The 24,237-nt window shown below is 50.4% G+C and overlaps 13 protein-coding genes across 13 annotated transcripts; 8 read left to right on the forward strand and 5 right to left on the reverse strand.

Moving 5' to 3' along the window:
- Positions 1–1,058: 1,058 nt before the first annotated feature.
- Positions 1,059–1,630, forward strand: AUEXF2481DRAFT_8881 (uncharacterized protein; the record flags this gene model as incomplete). Its single annotated transcript, XM_013484074.1, has 3 exons — positions 1,059–1,387; positions 1,437–1,528; positions 1,581–1,630. 3 exons carry the CDS (start codon positions 1,059–1,061, stop codon positions 1,628–1,630), a joined length of 471 nt encoding a protein of 156 aa, XP_013339528.1.
- A 476-nt stretch (positions 1,631–2,106) lies between these two features.
- Positions 2,107–2,991, forward strand: AUEXF2481DRAFT_44481 (uncharacterized protein). Its single transcript, XM_013484102.1, has 3 exons — positions 2,107–2,408; positions 2,474–2,604; positions 2,684–2,991. Exons 1-3 carry the CDS (start codon positions 2,259–2,261, stop codon positions 2,790–2,792), a joined length of 390 nt encoding a protein of 129 aa, XP_013339556.1. The 5' UTR covers positions 2,107–2,258; the 3' UTR covers positions 2,793–2,991.
- A 115-nt stretch (positions 2,992–3,106) lies between these two features.
- On the forward strand, positions 3,107–3,820 carry AUEXF2481DRAFT_50895 (uncharacterized protein; the record flags this gene model as incomplete). Its single annotated transcript, XM_013484113.1, has 1 exon — positions 3,107–3,820. A coding segment is annotated over one exon (714 nt), but the record flags the coding sequence as incomplete, so codon positions are not given.
- A 158-nt stretch (positions 3,821–3,978) lies between these two features.
- On the reverse strand, positions 3,979–5,747 carry AUEXF2481DRAFT_70436 (uncharacterized protein; the record flags this gene model as incomplete). The annotated part of the gene is made up of 3 exons (XM_013484130.1): positions 3,979–4,401; positions 4,451–5,491; positions 5,571–5,747. The coding sequence occupies 3 exons, from the start codon at positions 5,745–5,747 to the stop codon at positions 3,979–3,981; spliced, it is 1,641 nt and encodes a 546-aa protein (XP_013339584.1).
- Positions 5,748–5,989: 242 nt separating this feature from the next.
- AUEXF2481DRAFT_44484 (uncharacterized protein) lies at positions 5,990–8,277 on the forward strand. Its single transcript, XM_013484103.1, has 4 exons — positions 5,990–6,380; positions 6,435–6,930; positions 6,981–7,710; positions 7,765–8,277. Exons 1-4 carry the CDS (start codon positions 6,052–6,054, stop codon positions 8,139–8,141), a joined length of 1,932 nt encoding a protein of 643 aa, XP_013339557.1. The 5' UTR covers positions 5,990–6,051; the 3' UTR covers positions 8,142–8,277.
- Positions 8,239–9,291, reverse strand: AUEXF2481DRAFT_33408 (uncharacterized protein; the record flags this gene model as incomplete). The annotated part of the gene is made up of 2 exons (XM_013484087.1): positions 8,239–8,969; positions 9,021–9,291. 2 exons carry the CDS (start codon positions 9,289–9,291, stop codon positions 8,239–8,241), a joined length of 1,002 nt encoding a protein of 333 aa, XP_013339541.1.
- A 1,157-nt stretch (positions 9,292–10,448) lies between these two features.
- On the forward strand, positions 10,449–11,995 carry AUEXF2481DRAFT_92454 (glycosyltransferase family 31 protein). Its single transcript, XM_013484144.1, has one exon. It carries the CDS (start codon positions 10,602–10,604, stop codon positions 11,934–11,936), a length of 1,335 nt encoding a protein of 444 aa, XP_013339598.1. The 5' UTR covers positions 10,449–10,601; the 3' UTR covers positions 11,937–11,995.
- A 530-nt stretch (positions 11,996–12,525) lies between these two features.
- On the reverse strand, positions 12,526–14,402 carry AUEXF2481DRAFT_8887 (uncharacterized protein; the record flags this gene model as incomplete). The annotated part of the gene is made up of 3 exons (XM_013484075.1): positions 12,526–13,970; positions 14,017–14,151; positions 14,207–14,402. 3 exons carry the CDS (start codon positions 14,400–14,402, stop codon positions 12,526–12,528), a joined length of 1,776 nt encoding a protein of 591 aa, XP_013339529.1.
- Positions 14,403–15,221: 819 nt separating this feature from the next.
- On the reverse strand, positions 15,222–16,739 carry AUEXF2481DRAFT_44488 (uncharacterized protein). The gene has a single exon (XM_013484104.1). The coding sequence runs from the start codon at positions 16,331–16,333 to the stop codon at positions 15,326–15,328; it is 1,008 nt and encodes a 335-aa protein (XP_013339558.1). The 5' UTR covers positions 16,334–16,739; the 3' UTR covers positions 15,222–15,325.
- Positions 16,740–16,906: 167 nt separating this feature from the next.
- Positions 16,907–20,016, forward strand: AUEXF2481DRAFT_44489 (uncharacterized protein). Its single transcript, XM_013484105.1, has one exon. It carries the CDS (start codon positions 17,051–17,053, stop codon positions 19,685–19,687), a length of 2,637 nt encoding a protein of 878 aa, XP_013339559.1. The 5' UTR covers positions 16,907–17,050; the 3' UTR covers positions 19,688–20,016.
- A 305-nt stretch (positions 20,017–20,321) lies between these two features.
- Positions 20,322–21,671, reverse strand: AUEXF2481DRAFT_33413 (uncharacterized protein; the record flags this gene model as incomplete). The annotated part of the gene is made up of 3 exons (XM_013484088.1): positions 20,322–20,576; positions 20,630–21,543; positions 21,596–21,671. The coding sequence occupies 3 exons, from the start codon at positions 21,669–21,671 to the stop codon at positions 20,322–20,324; spliced, it is 1,245 nt and encodes a 414-aa protein (XP_013339542.1).
- Positions 21,672–22,396: 725 nt separating this feature from the next.
- Positions 22,397–22,924, forward strand: AUEXF2481DRAFT_8891 (uncharacterized protein; the record flags this gene model as incomplete). The annotated part of the gene is made up of 1 exon (XM_013484076.1): positions 22,397–22,924. The coding sequence occupies one exon, from the start codon at positions 22,397–22,399 to the stop codon at positions 22,922–22,924; it is 528 nt and encodes a 175-aa protein (XP_013339530.1).
- Positions 22,925–22,950: 26 nt separating this feature from the next.
- Positions 22,951–24,180, forward strand: AUEXF2481DRAFT_8892 (uncharacterized protein; the record flags this gene model as incomplete). The annotated part of the gene is made up of 1 exon (XM_013484077.1): positions 22,951–24,180. The coding sequence occupies one exon, from the start codon at positions 22,951–22,953 to the stop codon at positions 24,178–24,180; it is 1,230 nt and encodes a 409-aa protein (XP_013339531.1).
- Between the last annotated feature and the right edge of the window lie 57 nt (positions 24,181–24,237).

Here is a 24,237-nt window from a genome sequence, read left to right on the forward strand (position 1 = left end):
AAAGAGTCCTTGTCTTCCAAGCTTGAGCGGACACTCTTTGACATTCACACGACCTGCTTCAGCTGTATGACCGCATCTTCCGATACCCAGTTTTGTTTTCGCGGTGTTTCTCTTTCCATTCCACTGTAATGTTGTACACGATTCTTTATCCATTGTGCGAACACCATAGAATCACGGCTCATCACTGGCGCATAGCACTTAAGATTTTGGGTGGTTATACAAAAAGTTCCTGGAATCATCGCGACCACGAGTTCGTTTACTCGTCATAGAAGTGGTCAAATAGTGCGCGCGCGCGCACACAGACACACACACACACACACACACAGTCGCGCTAGAACGTCGCATTCGACGGTCGATAGAATACCACAAATACCAGCGTCTCCGATGCTACCACGTCGATCCTTAACAGGTACTTCCCGATAAGTCCATCGCCCAAATGTGATTGCTGTGCATGCCAGTAAATCTTGGCGGAGGTACAGCTGTAAACTCGAGAATACGAGGTAACCATCTGATGACACCCAATATATCAATAGGATGCTCAATTGCTCAATATCGCAACCCTTCGCAGCCGCAGTTCTACGTAGTTTCCTGCATCAAGCATGAAAGCGTAGGTTTGATCACCGACCGCACTCAACCCCTCGACCGACCAAGACGTCTCTGAGTCTGTTGATTTAGCGACTGCCTTATGCCTCATTTGACTTTGCCAACATGACAGATACGTTGACCTGGCACTACCCGATCGGTCAGCAATGTGGTAGTGCCGCATGCGTACAACCGGTGATCAAGGCAGGTACAGTGCGACTTCACGATGTTTGTAGGTTGTCGTCTCGTCCAACATCATGAGGCCGATCTATATGATTGTGAATGAAGAAGAAGAAGAAGAAGAAGAAGAAGAAGAAGTCCGAACTTGATCGAGGCTCTTCATCGCTCCTGCCTCCCATCTTACTCTTAGCTCTTTGCCTGCTGTCAAGCACAATCTTCGCCGCCCACTCTTTTGCTGTACTGTATCTACCACCAACGAAGCATATTTAAACAGCAAATTGACATTGACAGCCACGATGCACGCATGCTCACTCTTCCTTGCCGCTACCTTCGCCCTAGTCACTACCATCACGGCCCTCCCGCACCGGAAACGCCTGGCTGAGAACGAACCCTGGCATCTCACAAATCTTGCCGTCTTTACCAGTTCCAATGGCCTCAGGAACGGCTCCATCTCCTTCAACTTGGTAGACAACAATGTCGGTCTGCAAGTAAACACCTTTTGCTTTCGCTCCGTTGCTAGCTCTGTAGAGGATGGAGGTAGTTTCTATCCATGCGGAAACAAGGACTTTAACTTCAGATGGGATGGTACGACTTTACGCTTGCAGAGGAGATATATTGATTCGAAGTGAGATATTCATCACTGTGAGGAGGTCGTTGCTGATCTGGTATGATAGTGTTGGACCTTGCCCATTGTATTGTACTGTTACTGCCTATGGCAATGGCACACCTAAGCTTTTTGTGGACTATGTTGGAGAAGATGGCAATGGTGAGATAGACACAGCCTTGTCCTTCATGATGGATGCTAATCGTGGGTGTAGGCGCTCGTCAAGATGCTCTGGATATCTTTATTACCGAGATGGTTGCCTGAATGGTCTCTATGTTGTTTCTGATTCTTTGCCTTATGGCAGGCTGGGCCGTTCAGCTGGCACGGAGACGTTCATGGTCAATAGGAAGGCATATAAGGAGCATCCTAGAGACATCAGAGGTTTAATATGCGCGACCATCGGTCGGATATGCTTGCTGATGACGGAGGCATGTATGTGGTCTTAGTTGGATGCATGCAACATTGGCAACTACACATAGTTTGCTCCTCTCTTCCTCTCCGACCGATCTTCCTTGCTCGTGATCATTAGTCGTCGATGTTCCGATGGCCTACGACTCGGGTACCCGCTTCGACCCCACAAAGTTCTCCAGATCTTCGATATACCTACTTGTACTGTATAAGACAAGCTATTTCCCAATGCGGTAATGAGGCGTTCAGGCCGCGTAACTCAGAAGATCCGCGAAGGGGGGAGCAACTTATAAATAGTCCTCAGTCCTACACGTGCTGCTCTCGAAGGATGCGCAGATGTTGTCATAATTGAAATTTCTCTGTACAACGATCACCTCTTGACTCGTTAGCCTCAGGCAACAGGATAAGAGTAGTCGGATACAAGACGCCAGATACGTCTTTCATATCAATCTCGACATTATTGAGAATCCATCAAACAAACATCATGAAGAACGTTGCAATGCACGCCGGCCTTCTGGCCACCACCTTTGCTACTCTCGGTCATGCATTGGTCAACCTTACTACCGTCCCTGCTATCGAAATAGCTCATATCGGGGACAAGATCCTTCTCGAATGGACCACCGATGTTCCCTACGTTTGTCTTCTTACTCCTCAACCCAAGAAAAGAATATCTGCTAACACACACGTCACAAAAAACAGGAGCTCGAACTTGTCTTTGCCAAAAGGGAAACTTGGGGTTGGGCGACCATGAAACAATTCTTCGACGGCCGCTTCGCCGAGGCTGGAGATGGTAATATTACCGTTGCTATCCCCAAGGTTGAGATTGATCGGTGAGTTTTTTGGTTTTGCTTTTTCTTTCTTGTTTACATGTTTGGGAGATGGGAAGCTGATGTGGAGGTGTGGTGGTAGTGAGTATGCGTTTTGGCTTTCTGGTAGTAGTCTTGATGGTAACGGTGGATATGCCAATCTTACCGAATGGTTCGTTGTCGAGAGCAAGGGTGAGGAGGAACTCAAGTAGAGAGGTTCAACTGTTAGGAGTGTGTCAAGGTGGTGGGGATTTACTAGCAAAATGATGGTGGAGAATATGGCAGTCTTGGACCCTTGAAATGACGTTTGGATGTGGAGGAAACACCCCATCATCGCGCTTGGTACTCGAGCACTCGACTGTCCACCACTTCTGACCAAAATACAACAATGACCACTTCATCAACACCACCATACTTTCAAACCATGTCTTCTGTACCACCAGAGCCTAAAGCAACCCAAGCGCCCCCTTCATTCGCAACAGCCACCCGAGGAGAGCCTGAGCCTGAGCCTGAGCCTCAGCCTCAGCCTCAGCCAACATCCTCAACCTCGGCACTCCCCAAACCCAAACTCCGCCTCGAGCTCCGCGACCTCTGCCACGCATCCACAGACCTCTTCCTCCACAACTTCTCCGCCTCGAAAGACTTTGCAAACCTCGTCGACATTGTGCTAAAGCGACTCTACACCGTGCCCAACCATGACGATGCTTCCACAACAAGGCCAACACCATCGCATCCAAAGATCCCAGGCACGAGGTCTGTAACGTTGATTTTGCGTGATATGGAGGGTGTGGCGTACACAACTGGCACAGAAATCGACGACGATCACAAGGAGATTTATCTCTCGCTGTCCTATCTGACTCATGTCGCGGTGCAGAAACCTGGCTACTCTGCGCGTACAGAGATCTTGGGGGTGGTGTGTCATGAGTTGGTGCATTGCTTTCAGTGGAATGCAAAGGGTACTTGTAATGGCGGGCTTATCGAGGGTATTGCGGATTGGGTGCGACTTAATGCTGGTTTCATCCCTCCGCATTGGAAGAAAGAGGCGGGAAAGAGTTGGGATACTGGTTATCAGAATACTGGCTACTTCTTGGATTGGATTGAGAGGACAAAGGGAGTGGGTAGTGTCTACAAAATCAATCAGGCATTGTGTCATAAAGAGTACAAGGATGATACATTCTGGAAGCACTTGTTTGATCAAGATGTTGATAGTCTGTGGAAAGAGTACTCCGAGTCATTGAAGAAGCACAAGGACGAGTCTGAGAGCTATGGTGATGCGGACCTAAAGATGCAGATTCGGATCAAGAAAGAGGTGGAAGGACACAACTGATACAACACAGATCGCACCTACAGATACCCTCTTCTATTCAGTTCGATGAGAAGACATTTTCTCCGAAAAACTCAAGCCTTGACCTCACTCTCGCCTTCCTTCTTGCTCTTGACACTCTTCCACTCGAAGCCCCAAGTAGCGATGAACATAAGACAAGACAGACCCAAACCAAGGTACCAGATTGACCTCATCGAGTCATTGTACACTTTTAGCACGGCCAGGAGTTGCTCCGTCGAGACCATATCTCGAATAGCCGTTGCTCCAGCACCTGCAATCATGCTCGTGTCCAAATCAGGTAGTATGTCCCACAAGCCGGAGACCAGACCGTGCTCCAGAAGTGTCTGGGAAACGGTGACAAAGGTGCTGCCTGCAAAGAACGTGATGAACTGCAGGAAGGACAGACCAATCGACACGTCGCTGTCCGGGAGAACTGTTTGTGCTGCGATGTTCGGCCCTTGCAACACCATGCCCATTCCGGCACCCAGAACGATCTGCTTCTGGTCAGTTGTTTGGTTCAAAGGTCTACATTTCCAAGGATCTTACCTGGTAGCCAATCCATATCCCGGCACCAATACCAACAGTCCATGTAGTGAGAAGAGCTGATCCAACAATGGCGATAGCACTTCCAATGATCAGGAAGGGAGTGTAGTATCCTAGCAGACTCGTTCCAACACCCCCTGCAATGACTGCAATGACATTGCTCAGGAGAAGCGGCAGCAGAGACAATCCAGACTTTTGCGGCGATTTTCCTTGAATGACTTGGAACCAGATTGGAAGGTAAAAAGCATAGATGACGAGTACACTACCGACGCCTACAGTGGCTACTGACGCTGCGAAGATGGTCCGCTGCTTGAGAATGCGAGGGGGCAATGTGGCCTTGTCTCCGCGCCAGATCTGAGAAGCAATGAACGCCAGGAGGAGAACAGCAAAGACCACGAATAAAGCGATGACGCGACCGCTGCCCCAAGGATACTTTGAGCCACCCCACTCGATAGCAAACAATAGGCAGATCACAGATGGCGCGATCAAGACGAAGCCCAGCGGGTCCAGTTGATCAAGCTTCCCTCGCCATGTCGGAGCTGCCTTTTTCGCAGGCGGACTATTTGGCGTGAAGAAGACCAAGCATGCGAGCGAAACAGCACCGATCGGTACATTAATCCAGAAGCACCAACGCCAGCTGACAGAAGTAAGGTAGCCTCCAAGTAATGGTCCAAGTATACTCGCAAGTCCGAAAACAGCACCCACACCACCAGTCCATTGAGGTCGAGCTTGAAGAGGCACAAGCATACTAATGAGAATGATTGCTCCAGAACCGATACCAGCACCGCCGATGCCCTGAATAACTCTTCCGACAATAAGAGCATTGGAGTTCGGAGCGGCAGCGCAGACGATGGATCCAATTTCGAATATCGAGACGAGGATGATCAATACCCATTTCGATGAGTAGTATGTGTATATCAGACCAAATGATAGCTGCAGGGCGCAGAGTGGAAGGAGGAAGCCTGATTCGTACCAAGCCACATCTCCAAAGCTATTGAATTGGTTCGATATGGCAGGTATGGCGGTGCCGATGATTGTACGGTCCTGCAAGGTGGTTAGCGATGTTCTCTCGATTACACAAGTGCTCTGCGGAATTGTCAATGTGCAGAGTAAGAATCCGTACCAACGCAACAAGGAAGAATGCCAAATATATGGCAGCCATGGCTGGAAGAACAATCTTCTTGGGTGGATATGTCTTTTCATCTTTTTCATGTTCTGTGTCTTGTGTTGTCTCAGTCTTTTGAGTGTCGAGTGCAGACAAGCCACCTCGGGGATCTTGGTCGACGCCATCGTTTTGCATCGTGGAGAGTCTGTAGTGTCAGACAAAAAGGTAGTTGAGTGAGCATGATCAAAGTGTTTGGGTTGTGTCTGTTTTATACTGAGAGATTGGGCAACGGCAAAAATGGATGATCCTGCATGATGCTGTATATTTTGGTGATGGAAGGGGCGCTGTTTCCATCTCGGCTCGGGGCCCGAGCCGAGCTTCGGGGAGACATTCGCTGTGCCTTTCTTCGGTCGCAGGCTTCACTATTGGTTGCCCAGTGTCTTCCTATCGTCGTCTCAGGATTCGATTAGCGAGTCTACTTCATCATCAGATCTCCAGCATGAATGGCCAAGCCTGTGAACCATGTGCGCGTCGGAAGGTCCGTTGCGACAAACAAAAGCCGTGTTCGAACTGCAAGCGGAGAAAGCAGGATCAATGCATCTACCCAGAAGCAGCACCAATCGACCGCATCAAAAGACTAGAATCTCTTGTCAAAAGCCTCGGAGGAGATCCGAATGATGATGAGAGTCGCACCCCGAAGCGAGCGAGAACAGGTCCGTCGCCTGCTGAAGTACAAGGTGAGAGGGATGAAGCTCGCGACACCGCCGAGACCGAACGTGGAGAGCCAGTCTTGTTGGAACAAGATGGGCAATCATATTATGTCGAGATGTGAGTACAGACATTGTCCTACAATATGCGAGCCCGATACTTATCGAGAAAAAGGCGTGCCTGGCATACTCATCTCAGCCATAACGACAATCCGCAGAATGAAATCAATCATGATGTACTCATGAGCAGGCCTTTGATCTCAAGAACGAAGCCTGATGCACTTCGAGGTCTCATGCGTGCCGACCACAACATTAACTTTGCACTACAACATCCTTCCTCTCAAGACGCCAGTTTTCTCTGGGACAGATTCGAGCGGAATGCCAACCCACTAATCAAGATTGACTTTGACTCTGCTCTCAAGATCTTACGAACAAGTTCGACCAATGCCGAGAGTCGAGTGCAACTCAAAGATGAAGAGCACACTTTCATTTTCTGCGTCTACCTGATGAGTATCGTCAGTGTTCCAGAAGAAGAATGCTCGAAAGTACTTCATCAACCAAAGGATGTACTGCTATCGCATTACCAGGCGATTTGCGAGCAAGCACTTTCGCGCAGCAACATCTTCTCTATCACGGACCTCATCATCATAAGAGCGATAGTTCTGTATATAGTAAGTTCGATTGGCCATATCATTGGCTATGTTTGCTGATCGAACCACAGGCTGCCTCAATCGAACGCTTAAGCATACAGAGCTTATTCTCGCTGATGGGTCTGACCATTCGTAACGCAGAGAAACTTGGTATACACAGAGATGGAGCGCTTCTCGGCATCAGTCCGATGGAGACCGAGAGTCGCCGCCGATTGTGGTGGCACCTACAGCACCTGGACCTCGCTCTGGGTGTGCGCTGTGGAACAACACCACTTACATTGATGGCTGGCTGGGACACCAAAATACCGCTCAACATCGAAGACAGTGATCTGAAGTCAGATATGACGGAGCCCCCACCAGAGCGCAAAGGTCTGACTAGCCTATCATACTGCTTATGGACATACTGGATCGTGTCGCAACAGCGCGAGTTCTTCGCAGCGAACCAGGGCAAACTAGGCATCTCGTGGGCGTCCAACAAGTCCCTTCCTCACGCTAGAAAAGCTGCTCTACTTCAGCTCATGGAGGAAGGTCTCAACAACAAGTTCTTACAGTACTGTGACCCCATCAAGCCACTTGATATCATGGTGCAGCTTACCTCGAGGGCACTGATATGTACCATGCGCATGTTCACCTTGCATCCGATGTCGTTCAGCGGCGATGCGAGCATTTCTGAAGAACAACGCCATACTCAACTAGTAGATGGAGCAGTCAAGTCACTAGAGTACAATATTGCTCTCAACTCGCGACCAGAGCTACAACGCTTCCACTGGTTTATCAATGGCTATTTCCAATGGCATGCTTGTAAGTGATGACCATCTGATATATACTACGATATCTAGTACTAATGTAGTCTAGTCATCAGCGTGATAGTCGAAGTCATACAGCTCAAAGGAGCACCAGAAGCTCAGCGCATATGGGACGTCATCTCCGATCTCTACACTTACAACAAGAATCTCCTCGAGCTTTCAGAAGATAGAAGAAAACACCACGCCGCTGAACTCATCATCAACGCTTGGAAGGCTCGATCCCAAGCTGACCCTTCTGCTCATAAGCCATCCTGTGTCGCGGTGCTAGAGTCCCTTCTTGCTGAGAAACAAAGGTATGCAACGCAAGCACAGTCCGGGGACGCCGGGCAGCCACTAGAGCCAGTAATGACGGATGAAGACCTTAATGCGATCCTGGACATGGAGTTTCAGGATATTGATTGGAGCTTCTGGGCAGGTATGGAGTAGAAAGTGCATCGACTAGACATACGGCAGTCGAAGAAATGTCTGATTAAAAAGTTCGTGTCTTAGCACCAGTGAATCATCAAGAAATGATATCTCTTTCTCATCGTCCAAAGCCAAGGCCCCTCGGAGTCTGTGCCGGCAACTCATGAGGATCTGTCCGCCATCCGGGTGCTTCTACTGGCGCCGTTGATGTGGAAGGTGAGGCCATCCTCGATGGCGGATACATAGACGAAGACTCGCAATGCTTTTGCCAGCCTTGTCCGTACATCTCAATCGGTGCTGGGTGCACCTCTTGTATTTTACGTTTGCGGGTGTGCCGACGCCAGAGAAAGACTCCGCCGAGACAGAGGAGTGCAGATCCAACTCCGGCACCTACTCCTACACCAATTGATAATGTTGGACTTGTACCTGGGGACTGGCTACCCGGTGGGGTAGTATTCGTGTTCGAAGCAACACCGGAAGATGCAGCGGCTTTTGTGATTGACGCATCGTTCGTTGGCTTGGAGTTCTCCGACACCGAAGAGCTTGTCGCTGTTGTCGAGCTAGTAGTTGTTGTCGAACTTGCAGGTATTGTTGATGAGCTTGAAGATGTTGTCGAAGTGCTTGAGATAGTGGGGGCCAGATCTGCTTTGGTAGACACTATCGTAAATGGCACAGTCGTTGTCTTGACGGCATCATCGGCTGGCTTTACCCAGAACTGGTAGCTGTAGAAGCCTCCATGTTGCTGGTCATCGTCTGATCCGGCTGCATTCACTGCTCGAAGCAGAAACGGCACGCTGCAATTTTGACCACATTTTACATCCCAAATGTACCAGGATGTTGAGTAGCTTGCTGTACAGATTGTCAGCATGGAATGGAAACGCAGACCAGGAAAGTACTTACAGACAAGACTCACGGGAGCCGCCCATGCTTTATCAATGATGAGCCATAAATTGACGTTTGGAAAGTCTGTCGTCCAGGAGATGTTCATGGTTGATCCCTCGGTAAAAGTTCCTGTCGAAGCACCTCTAGGCCATGTGAAGGTACCGCTGTTAGACGGATACACCGGATCTGGTGGGAGTGATGAATAGGGAGCCACTGTTGAGCATTTTGCTTGGTCATAAAGGCTGCATAGCCAGATGACCAAAAGAGCTTGACAACGACTGGACAGCATGTTTCTCGAGAGACACTTGAAACTGCAAGATGTTGGGGTTGAAGAAAGTATAGAGAATCGAAGCAAAGTTAAACATGCATGGGAGAAGGCAATCTCTGGCTGGCAATAGTACTGTTATTACGGCGCTTAGATGTCTTACCTTGCACCAGTCAAAGAGATGTCACACCCGCCGTGCATGCCGAGTCCTGGATAACAGCTGCAGATGCAGTGTTTCTGATATATTTGAAGCTGTCTGCTTGAAGGTCTGGGGCTTCTTCCGCGCATGACATTCTCTTACATGGCAGGATCGTCTCGGTAAATCTGCATCATGCATGCCTTGTTGGTTACCTGCGGACAAGGATCTCTTTGTGAATGCCGGAAGCACCGTATACTCTGAAGGCTTTCGGGCGCTTTGCTGGCTTCCACGCAGTTGAGACGAGGTGATGGTACTTCTTCTTGCAGCCGCCCTCAGATCGAAAAAGATGTTGCAATGTCGGCTTGATACGACAACATTTGACCGCAATGCCTAACACGCTTCATACGTCGACGACCGTGTGTTCGACATTTCCGTGTTCTCTATTGCGATGTCCTCTATTGGGAATCGGACCCCTCTGATTGTAGGTGCAGACAAGTTAGGTCTCAGCCGCTCAACGCAGTTTTCATTTGGTATTTGTGATTGTCGCTGGCAACGAATTGCCGCTTGGATGCAGGTTCAAGGCGGACATGAATGCGAGGACTTCTCAAGTCAGGCAATTCCCTGGTTCAGCAAAGACACGAAGGCGTTTTCACGACAAGGTATGCGTAAGGAGTCTGCGGACAAGCGCGAACCAGTCTGTTGAACACTGACTGATGTGTCCCCGAGTTTGTCCCGATTGGTTCAACATCTGAAGCACTCAAACTTGAAACTCTCCACCATCAAGAAATTCGTAAGCGCCAGCCACGAGCGCGTAATGTACAACCAAACCACTTGAATCTTTCTCCAAAAACAGACTGCGATAGATATCCATCGTCAACTGAGTCATGTTGCACTTATGGCTCTGTCATGTCGCATCAAGGTAGGTGGTGACTGGTGGCATGTTCGTGAAATTGCCGCTAGGTCGTCGAGGCATCCGCAGACTTAATATATCTCATCCCCAAGGCTTGGTTCTCTGTGCCGCCGCCATCACGACCGTGCATGACGGTAATCAATCTCACCAAAGAATCCGCCATGTCCTCTAACATCATGACTTTAATCGTTCCAGCACAGCTGTACTTGACCACTCGCGACAATCTCATTCGCACGTCCACATCACAGCTACAATTATCTTGAGAAGTCGAGCTCCTCAATAGAGATGGCTATCACGAGATCACGATCTCGAGTCTTGATTCTCATAGTCTGTTTCGCTATCTTCACCTTCTGGAATACGTCGTCACTTGGCAATATATTGGAAGCTCGTCAATCACCAGCAACTTCATCAGTAGAAGTACACTTATTATGTCGAAGTCTACCGGGTGCGAACGATACCTTGGTCGTCCTCAAGACCGGATCTACAGAGATACAAGATAGACTACCCATTCACTTCTCAACTACGTTACGATGCTACCCAAACTATATGATCTTCTCTGACCACGAAGAAACGTTCATGGGCGAGCATGTACACGACGCTCTGGAGGGCGTCAGTCCGGGTATAGTGACCACACACGAAGACTTTGACCTCTATCGCAATCTCAAACAAGGCGGCAGAGCGATACTGGACGCGAATGATCTAAGCGGTTCAAGTACTGAAGCCACGCAATGGCACGGTAAAGTCGAAAACCCAGGCTGGAAACTGGACAAGTGGAAGTTTCTACCTATGCTCAACAAGACGTTCCACGAGCATCCGGATATGAAATGGTATGTCTTTGTTGAGGCAGACAGCCATTTGCTTTGGGCATCGTTGTTGGAATATCTGGCTGTTCTGGATCCTTCCAAACCACATTATACAGGAAGCATCATGTTCATCGGCGACACAGTGTTCGCACACGGCGGGTCTGGTTTCATGGTCTCACAGCCAGCCATGCGAGTGGTAGTCGAACAATACGCCGCTCACAAAACCGAAATCGAAGCCTACACCAATGGCCATTGGGCTGGCGATTGCGTCCTGGGGAAAGTGTTTACAGAAGCCGGTGTGAAGTTCACCGACGCCTGGCCCATTATGCAAGGAGATTATCCAGGACTTGTCGCGTATGCTCGACCAGACGGACGGCCCATCGCTGACCCGAATAAGCGTGTTTGGTGTTATCCTACAGTATCGTATCATCATCTATCTTCCGATATGATAGAGGATCTCTGGAAGTTCGAGCAAGATTGGCTTGCGAACAAGCCGGATGATTCACGCTTTCTTCGCCATAAAGATGTCTTCAGTCAGTACATCATGCCGAGAATGTCTGCAGATCTCACGGATTGGGACAACGAGAGCGACGGTGAAGAGCATAACGTCACGTCCTTTGATGAGTGTAAGACATTGTGTATTGCAGCAGCTGAGTGCAGACAATTCTCGTATAGTCAAGAGGGACATTGTAAAACTCGTATCGACCCTAGACTAGGCAAAGCGACGCCTGGCGTGAAGTCCGGTTGGTTGCAAGATCGGATGGCCAAATTCGAGCATGAAATGGCTCCTTGTGAAGGTCAGGGTTGGATGTTGTAGTCCTTATATAGTTTTTCTTTCGTCCGTAGTATAAGCCTAATGGTCCTTTTGCTCTTCCGAAAACTTGTACTTCCCATTTTCAGTGTTCTTGTCTCCTCGATGGATTATTTGCTTTTTGTCTATCTCCAACACTTCTTCACGCCCAGGACTGCGTTTCGTCACTCTTGCTCTCCTGATCGACTATGTTGAGAGCGATGAGGGGCCGCAAAAAGCCATAGCGATATTTCGCGACAACACCTTCGAAACAGGAGTCAAGATAGCGATGTTTCTCGGTCACTTTGCAGGGTATCTAGAGAGTCCCGTGCCTTGGAACAAAAACAATTATTGTGACGAGATTCAGCACATTGATAGGCAATGAATTCACCCGTGAGTCGTGAGCCCGTTTCTGACTACCTTCACCAGAGCTTTGACATCACCGCCTATGGTGTCAACTCTGACTTTTCACAACAGCGTCGACTCACTCAAGTATGAAGACCAAAATACGATGCTTTGAAGGACTTGTTGATTATGTGGTATCTCAGAACTATAGGGGAAACAAACAAAGCCTCGAACGTTGGCATAGCAAAAGCGTACAATACAATTGACCCTCTCAGTGGTAGAAGGGATTGGCAGGAGCGAAGCCCACAAGTCTGTTGTCGTCATCAGGTCTCAAACTGGGCTCCTTGTACCACATGTGAGCATCCTTGCTGAGCTTCTCGACCTCGGAGAAGTCGAACTTCTCGTTCTTGAACGTCGTCGTGTCGTAAACGGCACGAGCGTACTCGGGAGCCACATTGTAGATTTGTGCAAGGAACTTCTTCTGGATGATGGGGTAGTTGACATTGCTCATCATCTTGGCCGTGTTCGAGTGGAGATTTGCACGAGCGCCATCGTCCATAACACGAGTGTAAAGCTCGCGAACTTGATCGTACTCGCTGACCTTGCATTCGTGGTAGTAGTGGCTCTTGCGGCTCACGACGTTTTCTGAGACCATGTAGGGTGCCTCGGCTACATCGGGACGGAACTTGTGGGAGAAGCTGTTGGGATTGTACTGCTTGTTGCCAGCGTGATTGGCGTCCACACGCATTGGACCATCGAAGTTGACAGACGATACCGAGCGTGCCATGAAAGGACAGTTGGTAGGAACCTGGTGCAAGTTGATGCCGATACGGTGGTATTGAGCATCACGGTAGAAGAACATGCGGAACTGCAACAGCGGGTCGGGCGAGTCCTCAATGCCAGGTATCATGGAGCCAGGTGAGAAAGCTGCCTGCTCAACGTCACGGTGGTAATTCTCCGGATTTTTGTTGAGGACCAGGCGACCATACTCATGCATGGGAAACTGCCCGCGTGGCCAAGTTTTTGTAGCGTCAAATGGGTCGAAGCCCAGCTTTGTAGGGTCAGCATCCTTAGGCTGCATGATCTGGACGTAAGCAGTCCATTCCTTCTCTTCACCGCGCTCCATGGCCTCCCAAAGCTCTTGCTTGGAGTAGTCAGGGTTCTCGCCCGAGATACGAATGGCTTCAGGCTGAGTGAATTGCTTCTGACCGTGCTTGGCGAGGAAATGGTACTTGATATAGACAAATTTGCCTTGCTTGTTGACCCACTTGAAAGTGTGAACACCGTAGCCGTGATTGTTGGTCCAGCCTTGGGGTGTGCCGTGATCACTGAAGAACATGACACCAGCATGAATAGACTCGGGAGTGTTGCCGAGCAGATCGAAGGTGGCATCGTAATCGAGTAGGAAATTGCGAGGGTTGCGTGACTGAGAGCGAATGACGTCGGGGCCTTGTATGGGGTCGCGACAGAAGAAGACAGGGAAGTTCAGGCCGACAATGTCGTAATTACCCTCCTTGGTGTAGAACTTGATAGCAAAACCACGAGGATTACGAGCCTCGTCGGGGAACTCACGACCGAGAGTGACGGTCGAGAAGCGGACAAAGACGGGTGTCTTCCCGCCAACAGTGGACAGGAAGTCGGCCTTAGTCAGATCAGAGACGTCCTTTGTCACTTCGAAGTGGCCAAATGCTCCACTGCCGCAAGGATGAACCATTCCTATCGAGGTCAGACACAGTCCACTGCTAGTTTTGGGCTGACTTACTCTCGAGATTCTTGGAACGGTTGAAGTGTTGCTGCTTCTGCAGAAGGTGAACATCGCTCACGAGTGGGATACCACCAATATTCTTGCTGTGTGCAGGGTCAGGTAGAGGAATGCCCTCATTATTGGTGAAATAAGCTAATCACCGAGTCAGTATAGCTCCAAAAGAAAGTGGATAGATTCTGAAACTCACGTCCATCATCTTCGCGCTTTCCGCCTTGTGTATGACCAGAAACCTTAGCGATGATGTCGGCAGGGCCCTCGTTGATTGACTGGTTGTGTGCGAGTCTGGGAGCGCGAGCCTCGGCAGAGGTGGCTCTCTGAATACCAGAAGCAATAGCTTCCAGCGGATGCTGAAGAGGATTCGTCAGATTGCTGTTCGAAGACATGATTGGAAGCTTGGATGCGAGAGAAGAAGGAATGTCCATTTCGAAAAGCAACGTCTAGGGATGCAGCAACTACCTACTTGAATCCCAGAGCTTAGCCTACCCCCCTCTCGATTGAACGTGACGTGGACATTCTGTCGGTGGCTCCTTCCTGTCTGAGGTGGGCGAGAGTAATCCGTGTCATTCACACGTCAACCGCGTGACGGGGAAAGCCAGGAGAGACATTGGCACGCATTTGTACAATGTCATGACGATTCTACAGCTCATGAACGAGCGGAGGAGTGGAGGGAGCTCTTTGCATTGTCCAATCGGAGCATTCGCGAATTTGCTGATCGAGCTAGTGTGACGGGACTTACCCCTCATAGTGGGTGGAAGAGCCTCAGATCTGTCGATGCTGGCAGAGCCTCACTTAACACGTGCACGTTTCCGAGGCGAGTGGGCGGATGTCATAGTTGGTGTGTCTCCTTGGAATGATCTGTTTCCTCGGGTGCCATGAAACTTGCGCGGTCTTACGGCAATCGCCTTTGTAACTTTGCGAAGCTTCCTCGTACCTTGGTGAACCGCGTTATTGCCGAGAGCCTCAAAAGAGCCTCATCAGCAAGCCCCGCGAAGTCAAATAATCGGAGGGAAAACCCGACCGCGGAGGCAAGTCCCTTCGTCGTTACTAACATTATGTACAAGCTGCATCATCCGGCTGCAGCTTCTAGGCATGCATGCATGACATTATCAAGATAATTTCGCCAATACATCTTATATGCTTGTTGCATGATCGAAGGAATTGAGATACACCGCGCATTTACACAGCAATACAGACAGGTAGTACGCAGTGGGAGAAGATTATATGCTTTTAGAACTTGGTGCAACGCCCTTGCTTGTGTTACGTGTAGAGATGGTCCTTGCTTCACATCATCCTCAGGTCTTCTATTCTAAGATCCCGACCATACGCAAGCTATCTTTCCAAAGCTTTGCCTCCAGACTCTCATCATATGCGTGAGCAGCATGACCTTGATGATAAGTAACGCCACCCGGAGCCTCCTGCTTTGGCACCTGGCAGTCTTCCAAATACATCCCTCCTTTACCTTCCAAGGCCCCCGCCGTAGCAGCAAAAACTGATGTGGCGGCGCCTTGCGGAATCGACTTGGCCCATGAACGGATGTAGTCTCTCTCCTTGGCCATGTTGTCACGCAGAGTATTACTACCACCTTGGTGACGAGCAATCTCAGTATCAAAGATAACGCCTGGGTGGACGGACAATGCATTGAGCCCATTTTACTGAAGCGACGGTTCGATTCATTGGCCATATAGATGTTGGCAGTCTTTGATTGAGCATACGCCATGTATGGGTTATAGTCCCCTTCAAGATTGTAGTTGTCAGGATGAACGCCGTTGGACTTGTGAGCGCCGCTGGAGAGAATGACTACACGGCTGTGAAGGCCAGACTTTGAAGCTTGCAAGAGTGAAGGCTTCGGTAGCTGGAACAGGAGGAAGTGTGCGAGATAGTTTGTGCCGAAGTGAATCTCGGAGCCATCCTTCGTGCGACCCTCTGGAGCAGCCATGACACCGGCATTGAGAAGCAAAACATCGAGTTTTGAGCCTTTCGAGGGAAAGACCGCAGCTACCTTACGCACAGACTCGAAACTGTCCATGGGCATTTCGATGGCTTCGACGGGATGAAAGGCAGGATTCTCGCTCGAGATAGCTTGTGCCACTTCGTCACCCTTGGCTTGTTGACGACTGGTGATAAAGATCTTTGCTCCAGTCTTGTGGAGAACGCGTGCGATCTCCATGCCCAGACCAGAAGTAGCACCAGTGATGAGTACGGTCCTGTCTTGCCACTTGCCTGCAAGCTCCTCATCAGCTAGCACCTGTTCGGCTGTAGTCCTGGCATCTCCAGGACCGTTTGGCTTTGCATGAATAGCAACATATCGATCCATGACTGAGTATTGGCTAAGGATAGTAAAACTGATAGCAAAAAGGTTTTAGAGTTCCTGGACTCAAGGAGGTTGGCTGGCTTTTTTATGGAGAGGATCACATGGAGTTTCGGCCGAAATCCACAACGTCAAGGATGTGATCACTTAGACGGCCTGGCGTATGTTTGACTACCTGCCAGCATGAGAGTTGTTGATAACCATCTCGAGCACCAGACAGCAGTGGCTAGTAGTGATCGGCAGATCTCTCTTTACCTGTAGTGCACGTGATGGTGGTGATGTTTGCAAGGATATAAAGCTGAGAGAACCAAGCCGAGGATATTGGTAGGAGTTGTGTGGTAGCCGTGGTGCCCCAACAATTGACAAAGCATGAGGATGTATGTATGTGCTTTGGCACTGGCTTAAGATCTGCTGTCTGCGAGTAGTCCAGCTTTTGAAGTGGCTATGAGTGTTATCGGTATGGTTCCGTTCGAAGCGCGCACGGTTCGTGTGTCAGATCGGCGATCAACGGTCTCTCCGCGGGGTCCTAAGCAAAACCTCGAATATCAAGACCGAGTTCCGGACTGTGCAGGCTCTCTGATAGGTCACAAAGATTGAATGGCGGGAAGCCCCAAGTAGGTAGTTGAGGATGAAGCGGCAGTGTTTTCAGGCACGATCGATCGAGACGAAAAGCAGCCTGGTCCCCAGGAAACGCCTCCTGATCGAGCAGCAGCCCACCTCAGCATGAGCCCGATCTACGCAACAGGGGCCTGTGGCATCGACCTGCCCTTGCTCAGGCTTGCGAGCCAGAACGGATGTCTTCGATTGAGGTGCGAGCGCGCCTTCTTGTGCCTGGTGCAGGACGCGACATCACATATCATCACACGAAGTAGGCCATGGACATCAGCGTGCGAAGACGAGGCAGACGATGACTTCCTCGCAAGCGAAGCTTCCCATGGCTTGCTCGAACAGTCTGCCGCCGTCTTTCGCGGTGGGAAGGCACAAGGCGATGCATTGATGGCTCACTCCTCCTGCCATGTCATCGGCGACCTGCACGGCAATGCTAAGCACGCTCTCGACTTTCCTCAGCTACGATCGTTTGCTGCTGTGCCTGTCAGGAGCGCCTCAGGCCACCTCTTGGCCATCTATGGAGTCTTTGACAACAAGCCTCGTCATGATTTTTCAGATGCTGACACGCTCTCTGTCTTGTTCGACATAGCCTCGGCCATGGCAGACCACGTCGATTTTCAATTCACGCGTTTCCCTTGTCCGCGCTCATCCTCGCAGTCCACCTACGCCTCGCGCTGCCCAGCGCTGTCCGACCATGAACCTGGCTACGATTCCTCATCGACCTCATCCCGCTCCTCCGACTCTGCCTCCCTTCCCCACTCTCCATTCGACCATGTGTCCTCGAACCCTTCGCTCCCCACCTCCACATCCGACTCAATGGCTCACGACAACGCTGCCGACTACTTTAGCCATCACAAGACTTCACCTCCAGATGCCACTCCAAGACCCGACCCCTTGTCTTTGGACATCGCCAGTACCAGAGCCATCGAGTTACGCCTTGTTTCTTCCATCAGCCATGAACTTAGGTCTCCTTTGCATGGTGCTCTGGCGGCTATCGAGTTTTTGCAGGACACACCCCTCGATGACAATCAGAGCGACCTAGCATACATGGTGCAAGCCTGTGCCACCACCCTTCTGGACACTCTCAACCACTTGCTTGACTACTCTACAGTCAGGGCCACTGCGCGTAGGAAGTCTTTTGATCAGTCAGCATATGTGGATGCAGACCTTTTCGGATCCATCACTGAACAGTACCTATGTCGCCTTGTGCAAGATACTGTTGAAGGTGTCTATTTTGGTCACATCTCTCAACAAGTCGCTTACAGCAAGAACCGCCACGCGCCAGGCCATGCCTTCACTGGAGTCGACAACCCGTCTGATCCGATCCTGCTCATGGATGACTATCTCGGCGTAGAAACTTCTGCGGTTAGCGGCCTTGTCGACAGTGTAGCAGTCTATCTCGACATGGACAATTGCGGTGAATGGTACACTCGACTTTGCACTGGTGCTTGGACGAGGCTGGTGATGAACCTATTCGGCAATGCCCTCAAATACACTCGGAAGGGCCATGTTGAGGTCACTCTCAGAATGCTCAAATCAGATGACGATGATGAGATAAATGATGCCCATCTGATGGTCAAGGATACAGGCATCGGCATGAGCGACAGTTTCTTGAACAACCGTATATACCGTCCTTTTGTTCAAGAAGACTCTCTCGCACCCGGCGCTGGCCTTGGACTTAGTATCGTTAAAAGCATTGTCGACGAGCTGGGCGGAACCATCAGCGTGCAAAGTGATTTGGGCGTGGGCACCCGTTTTGACGTGCACATTCCACTTTCCAAACCAAACTCGCTGGACAACAAAAAGAATCTCTCTGGAGGAGAGATCCTTGATTCCGAGGCGCTTCTCAAAGGTCGGACCCTTTGCCTGCTTTCACCCTGCGTTGCGGGTTCAGACACCCGTGTACGACCGCCGTCGCTCATGCATACATATGTACGCTCCATTGCCGAGAAGTGGTTCGACATGAAGACTATTGAAGCTTCGATGACTTCGGAAGTCGATGCAGACATCTTTATTGCTGAAGCCTTACATGTTGTCGAGGAAGCTGCGATGAATCCGACTTTCATGGCTTCCATCGACAAGCCTCAAATCATCTTGGTTGGCCCGCTTCCGACCGCAGGTGCTCAAAAACACGCCAACAACCAGATATTAGGCTATCCCATAGACCCCAAGAATGTCTGTCGAGCACTTTTGGCTGCGATCAACCATCCTTGCGAGGTGGACTACCCATCCCCGCCACTGCTTACTCCAGAGACAACGATCAAGCTAACGCGGGGAGTCCCCTTTGGAAGCGAACATTCAGCCCGTGACCAGCTTCCACGACAAGCTCCAGCCCAGCAAGATCATGCTCTGGCACAAGCAGACGATGGTGCAGAGCATCTCCTCCTCGTCGACGACAATGCCATCAACCTCAAACTCATTTCTGCTTTGGCCAAGAAGCTGGGCGTCAGTGCCGACACGGCCGTCGACGGGAAAGACGCCCTCGAGGCCTACGTCGCCGCATTGAAAACCAACAAACCTTTTACCACAGTCTTCATGGACGTATCAATGCCAATCATGGACGGCTTCGAATCCACACGAGCTATCAGATCTCATGAAGCCGAAACCAATGTCGCCAAACCTGCTAGGATCATCGCGCTTACTGGCTTGGGCTCTGCAGCGCATAGGCAAGAGGCTGTGTCTTCTGGAATGGACGAATTCCGAACGAAACCGGTGGCTATGAAGACTTTGAAGGGGCTTCTGGGTGTTTGAACAATATGCTGGGAGCACCACATTACGATTTATGAATTTATGAGTACACATGACCATCTCCTTCTGATGAAGCCAAGAGACTTTTGTGTATTTGACATGACAATTTGTTGGAACTGTTTTCTTCTTGAGTTTTTCATTCTGTTTGAATTTCCATTTATTCTTCGGTGGCTTTGATTTCCTGCTCTTTTCTTGAACCGCTTGCTTTTGGCGTTTTCCAACAAAGGAGATCTGGTGGTGTGCAAGGGCATGGTTACAGAATTACGGTGCATTAGTACATAGATATCCAAGAACATCTGACTCATAATCTGAATTATCTTTCTGCTTCGTTTGGTTATTCTGAGTCGTTTTTTGCTCTGGACTCTGATGGAAATAAGGCTTTACAGGTATATGTTTTCCACAATTACATTGTTTTTTTGTATTGCTGCAAGAGGCCTTTTTTTGCTCATGTAAATCTGACGAGGCGATACGGTCACGACGGGGTTGAGCGAGCTCACGGTATAGCGACTTGTGGTAAGACAGTATTTCAGCGTACATGTGTACAAGTCTTTTTTTTGACTCGGGAAATCTCTCTCAGGCCAAGATATACAGAGGAAGCATGGAACTTTTTATTGTTCAGTATCGTCACAGTCTCATCTTAACTAGATCTGGCCTTGGAGGGCTTGAGCTTTCTCTTGCGAGTCTCTGCATTGCCATTTGGTTGGGCGGCGGACTTGAGGGTAGCTGTTGCTTCGTCTACACCTTGGTCTTCCATGGTGCCTTCGAGCAGTTCTTCCAACTCGGCTTCGGATGTCTTTTTTCCGAGCAGGGTGCCGAGGGATTTGTTGTAGAGGAAAATAGGCAGGCGGACCAAGAAGGTGTCGTTGATGGTGGGTCTTTGGATCTCATCGACCTAGGAAGGGTTATTAGCATCTGCTGAGGTACTGCATGCATGACAGTACTTACATCGAGAAGGAACTCGTGGAGTTCGCCCTCTGCGGTGCGCTCCTCAAGGTAGACATTGCCGACGCTATCAACAATGAGGACCTTGCCGTTCTCAGCAATGGTGCGCTTCTTGGCACCGACAGGACCGCTAGTGAGTTCAGCCTCGACAGGAGTGCTGATTCCAGTGGTCTTTGCCTGATCGACGATCGCAGCTCTGGTGGCCTTTGGCTTCTTGGCAGCACGCTTGCTCTCGCGCTCAGCAGCACGCTTCTCTTTTCTGTTCCAGTTCATGGCTTGGGGCTCTTCCTCTGAGGAAGGCTCCGGGACAGCGACAGGAGCAGGGGCGCTGTTTCCAATGCCCGAGATCTCGTCACCCCATGCAATACGACGAGCTTGACGAATGTAGCGATCGACAAAGTCGCGGTGCTTCATCCAGTTCATGTACAGAGTGACGTAGTGAACACCACCGCCGAGGAAGACGAAGAGGCCAATCATGACGGATCCGAGACCAGGACGGAATCTCTGGTAGTAGTAGCCAGTACCACGCCATTTGGGAAAGCCGTTGCGGAGGAAGTGATCGTAGCGCTGACGCTCAGAACCACGGAGGATGTTGGTCACTATGCCGAGACGGGCGAAGCGAGCAGATGCTTCCTTGTTGTAGGCGTTGATTTCCTTTTGTGTAGGCTTCTTGTTCTTCTTGACGTGGACAGTGGGCTTGTCCCCCTTCTTTGTGTTCTTGACAGGCGGGGCAGCGTCGTAGGAGTTGATGAAACGTTGACGAGCCTTGTCGGGGTGCAAGACGCGGGCCTTCTTCTTGTACGCAGCATTGACTTCCTCAATGCTTGCGAAAGGCTTCACTCCAAGAAAGGAGTAGAAGGTAGCATTACTACCCTCATGAAGGGCAACCTCATCCTGAAGACGGAAAATTTCGTGGTCTGCCAGCTGTCAGTATTGGAGCAATTGCAATGCGAAGGAGCGGAATCTCACCCTCAGGAGACCAGGCGCAGACGAGAGCGACAAAGCACAAGAGCAAAAGCAAGACGGAACCCTGAAGGCGGGTCATGATTGCGCGAGTGATGTGGATGTGTCGGGCTGCAAAGAAATGTGATGGAGCTGCAAGAGCGGCACAAGTGTCTCTACTAGTTTCCCCAGATCAAGTCGTGTCACCACCGCACACGTTCTTGATAGATCAGACTCCCGAAACTTGTAGACTATATATAAGATGCCTGTCGGTCTCTGAACAGCCTCTTATTCTCCTCCCTCTTCTTTTCGCTCTATTCTCAACAAAAAACAGACCCCACATTCTGATTCGTCCTATCCTCTGACTGCCATTGCTGGTCGAGGGTCCTCTGATCTGGCTTGGCTTGGCTTCAGGGGCTCCGCTCCTCGAAGCTTTGATCGTGCTTGCGTGGCTGGTGCGACCGAGGTGTGGCTCAACTCAACAACCGCGCCTCTCTATCCTTACGCAGCTGCCTCAAAATAAACACGTTGCACGCCAGATCACATAGCTCAGAGTCTGTTTCCCTATTTACTCCTTACTCCTCGGTCGTTCCTGCCATACACTCGCTCTCTAGTAATTCACAAGAAGTAAGTGTTTTCCAGTCAAAATGGTCGAGTCCGCACCTTCCCGTCCCCACGACGCTCTCAGATCCGTCATCACATGTGAACAAAGAAATTCTGTTGACTCCTGGCTGACTTCCCCCTTTAGCTTCAACTCTGAATCCCAAGACGAACTCGTCGCCTCGACCGACTTCCCGACATCACATCACTTTCACGACTTCTTCCAAAATGCCTATCAACCTTCCAATCGACGCCATCACCTCGCGCCTCAACCTGCAGGGTCGTTTCGACAATGTCCGCTCTCAATCCGTCACCTCCCGCTTCGCCAACTTGAAGCCCATTTCCGAGTTCTTCAACTTCAAGCAAATCTCCAAGCCTGCAAACTTCGGCGAGGTCCAAAACCGCGTCAACTACAACCTTGGCTACTTCTCCAGCAACTATGCCGTACTCTTCGTCATGTTGAGCATCTATACCTTGATCACCAACTGGCTCCTTACGTTCGTCATTCTCCTCGTCGTTGGTGGTATGTACGGTATCGGCAAGCTCGAAGGTCGTGATGTTGAGATTGGCAACTTCCGCGCAACCACTTCGCAGCTGTACACCGCTCTGGTTGTCATCGCCGTCCCTCTCGCCATCTTCTCAAACCCCTTCGGTTCCGCCCTCTGGCTTATTGGTGCCTCGGGTGTCAGCATCATCGGTCACGCAGCATTCTTGGAAAAGCCCATCGAGTCAGCTTTTTCAGAGGAGGCGGTCTAAATGGTCGGCCGCGGGCTCCGCACGATATGCCCCAATGGGGAAGACCATCCGGGGCTCTTGTAGGTGGGCGTGAAGAGGGGTGGAGAGATGAGTATGAGACACGAAGGAGAAGATTCTTGACTGTGGACGATGAGAGCGACGATGGACACCAGCGCGTCTACCTCGATCCTGCCGGCTTCAAGTCTAGGTCTGCCGATAGACTACCTCGGGAAGGATATACTGGAGACGAATTATTATTCACTGGATACGACTTGGGTTCTGGCAGGGGAGAGAGAAGAGTGGATGACATCCCATACGAGAGAAGAGCATACCAGCCGCGGGATGACGAGCTCTACCACGACAATGCCTTGACACGGCCGTCACGAGAAGACGCACTGGTTCAATCGGCAAGAGACAAACTACGTAGAGCAAGGGTCAAGGGAAAGACAAACGTCAGTCTGAGTGTTGAAGAGATGGCAGCATTGGAGAGGTCCAGCACGCAGCAACGTGATACTTCCGAGCCAAACACGCCAAACAAGAGCAAAAGCAGGGGAAGTCGGTCTAGTAGTACTACGAGCCTGACAAGCACTCGACCACGAAGGCAGAGTATCAGTCTCTTTGGCAGCACGTCGCCTTCTCAATCTCGTTCACGAACTCCGAAGACCACAAGAAAAGCTTCGAACGAACAGCAACCAGTCATTCGCCCTTCAGGCTCGACGCCTCCAGCCTTCATGATCCACGGTCCGGACGGCGTACCGATGCACGCTCCGATGGGTTACTATCCTTCTCCAGTGTCGTCTAGGAGACCATCATCAAACAGCAATCGCCAGATCACACCGCCCTACGAAGCATACTCTCCTCGTGTATATGGTCCGGAACTTCGTACGCATTCTTCGCCCTCCAATCGAGCACTCTACAACGAGAACGCTTGGGCTTCCTCGAGTCGACAGGCACCGAGCGCCTCATATCCCGATCTTTCTGAACCATCTGCTTCAGCCGGAAATTCCTACCCGACCGCCCTACCTGTATCAGACGTGTCTTATGCTAAACTGCGGCGCGGTCCTCAGGGGTCTCCACTCTCGAACGTGGAAGCAGCAGCTGATCGCTGGGAGCGGGAAGCGGCATTAGGGCAAAGGGCCAGACCGCCTAGTAGTGGAAGCAGTAGCGATGATTCCGGACAAGGCGTCAGGATAGAGGTGGAACCTGGTTTTGGATTCAGAAGGGTTCCAGTGTCAAGTAAAAGCAGTGGCACAGTCAGGCGCAAGGGTAGACGGTAGCGGTAGACAAAAAAAACAGGGAACTAGACGTTTCCTTCTCCTACATTTGCATATGAT

This window comes from Aureobasidium subglaciale (assembly GCF_000721755.1).
Source record: "Aureobasidium subglaciale EXF-2481 unplaced genomic scaffold scaffold_33, whole genome shotgun sequence".
In the NCBI taxonomy this organism is placed as follows: Eukaryota; Fungi; Ascomycota; class Dothideomycetes; order Dothideales; family Saccotheciaceae; genus Aureobasidium; species Aureobasidium subglaciale.

Coding starts and splice junctions, on each gene's coding strand:
- AUEXF2481DRAFT_44481 (XM_013484102.1), top strand. CDS start 2,259: ATGAAGAACGTTGCAATGCACGCCGGCCTTCTGGCCACCACCTTTGCT. Junction 2,409..2,473: donor GGACCACCGATGTTCCCTAC/GTTTGTCTTCTT, acceptor CACAAAAAACAG/GAGCTCGAACTTGTCTTTGC. Junction 2,605..2,683: donor CCCAAGGTTGAGATTGATCG/GTGAGTTTTTTG, acceptor GTGTGGTGGTAG/TGAGTATGCGTTTTGGCTTT.
- AUEXF2481DRAFT_44488 (XM_013484104.1), bottom strand. CDS start 16,333: ATGGATCGATATGTTGCTATTCATGCAAAGCCAAACGGTCCTGGAGAT.
- AUEXF2481DRAFT_44484 (XM_013484103.1), top strand. CDS start 6,052: ATGAATGGCCAAGCCTGTGAACCATGTGCGCGTCGGAAGGTCCGTTGC. Junction 6,381..6,434: donor CAATCATATTATGTCGAGAT/GTGAGTACAGAC, acceptor ATCGAGAAAAAG/GCGTGCCTGGCATACTCATC. Junction 6,931..6,980: donor GAGCGATAGTTCTGTATATA/GTAAGTTCGATT, acceptor ATCGAACCACAG/GCTGCCTCAATCGAACGCTT.
- AUEXF2481DRAFT_92454 (XM_013484144.1), top strand. CDS start 10,602: ATGGCTATCACGAGATCACGATCTCGAGTCTTGATTCTCATAGTCTGT.
- AUEXF2481DRAFT_44489 (XM_013484105.1), top strand. CDS start 17,051: ATGAGCCCGATCTACGCAACAGGGGCCTGTGGCATCGACCTGCCCTTG.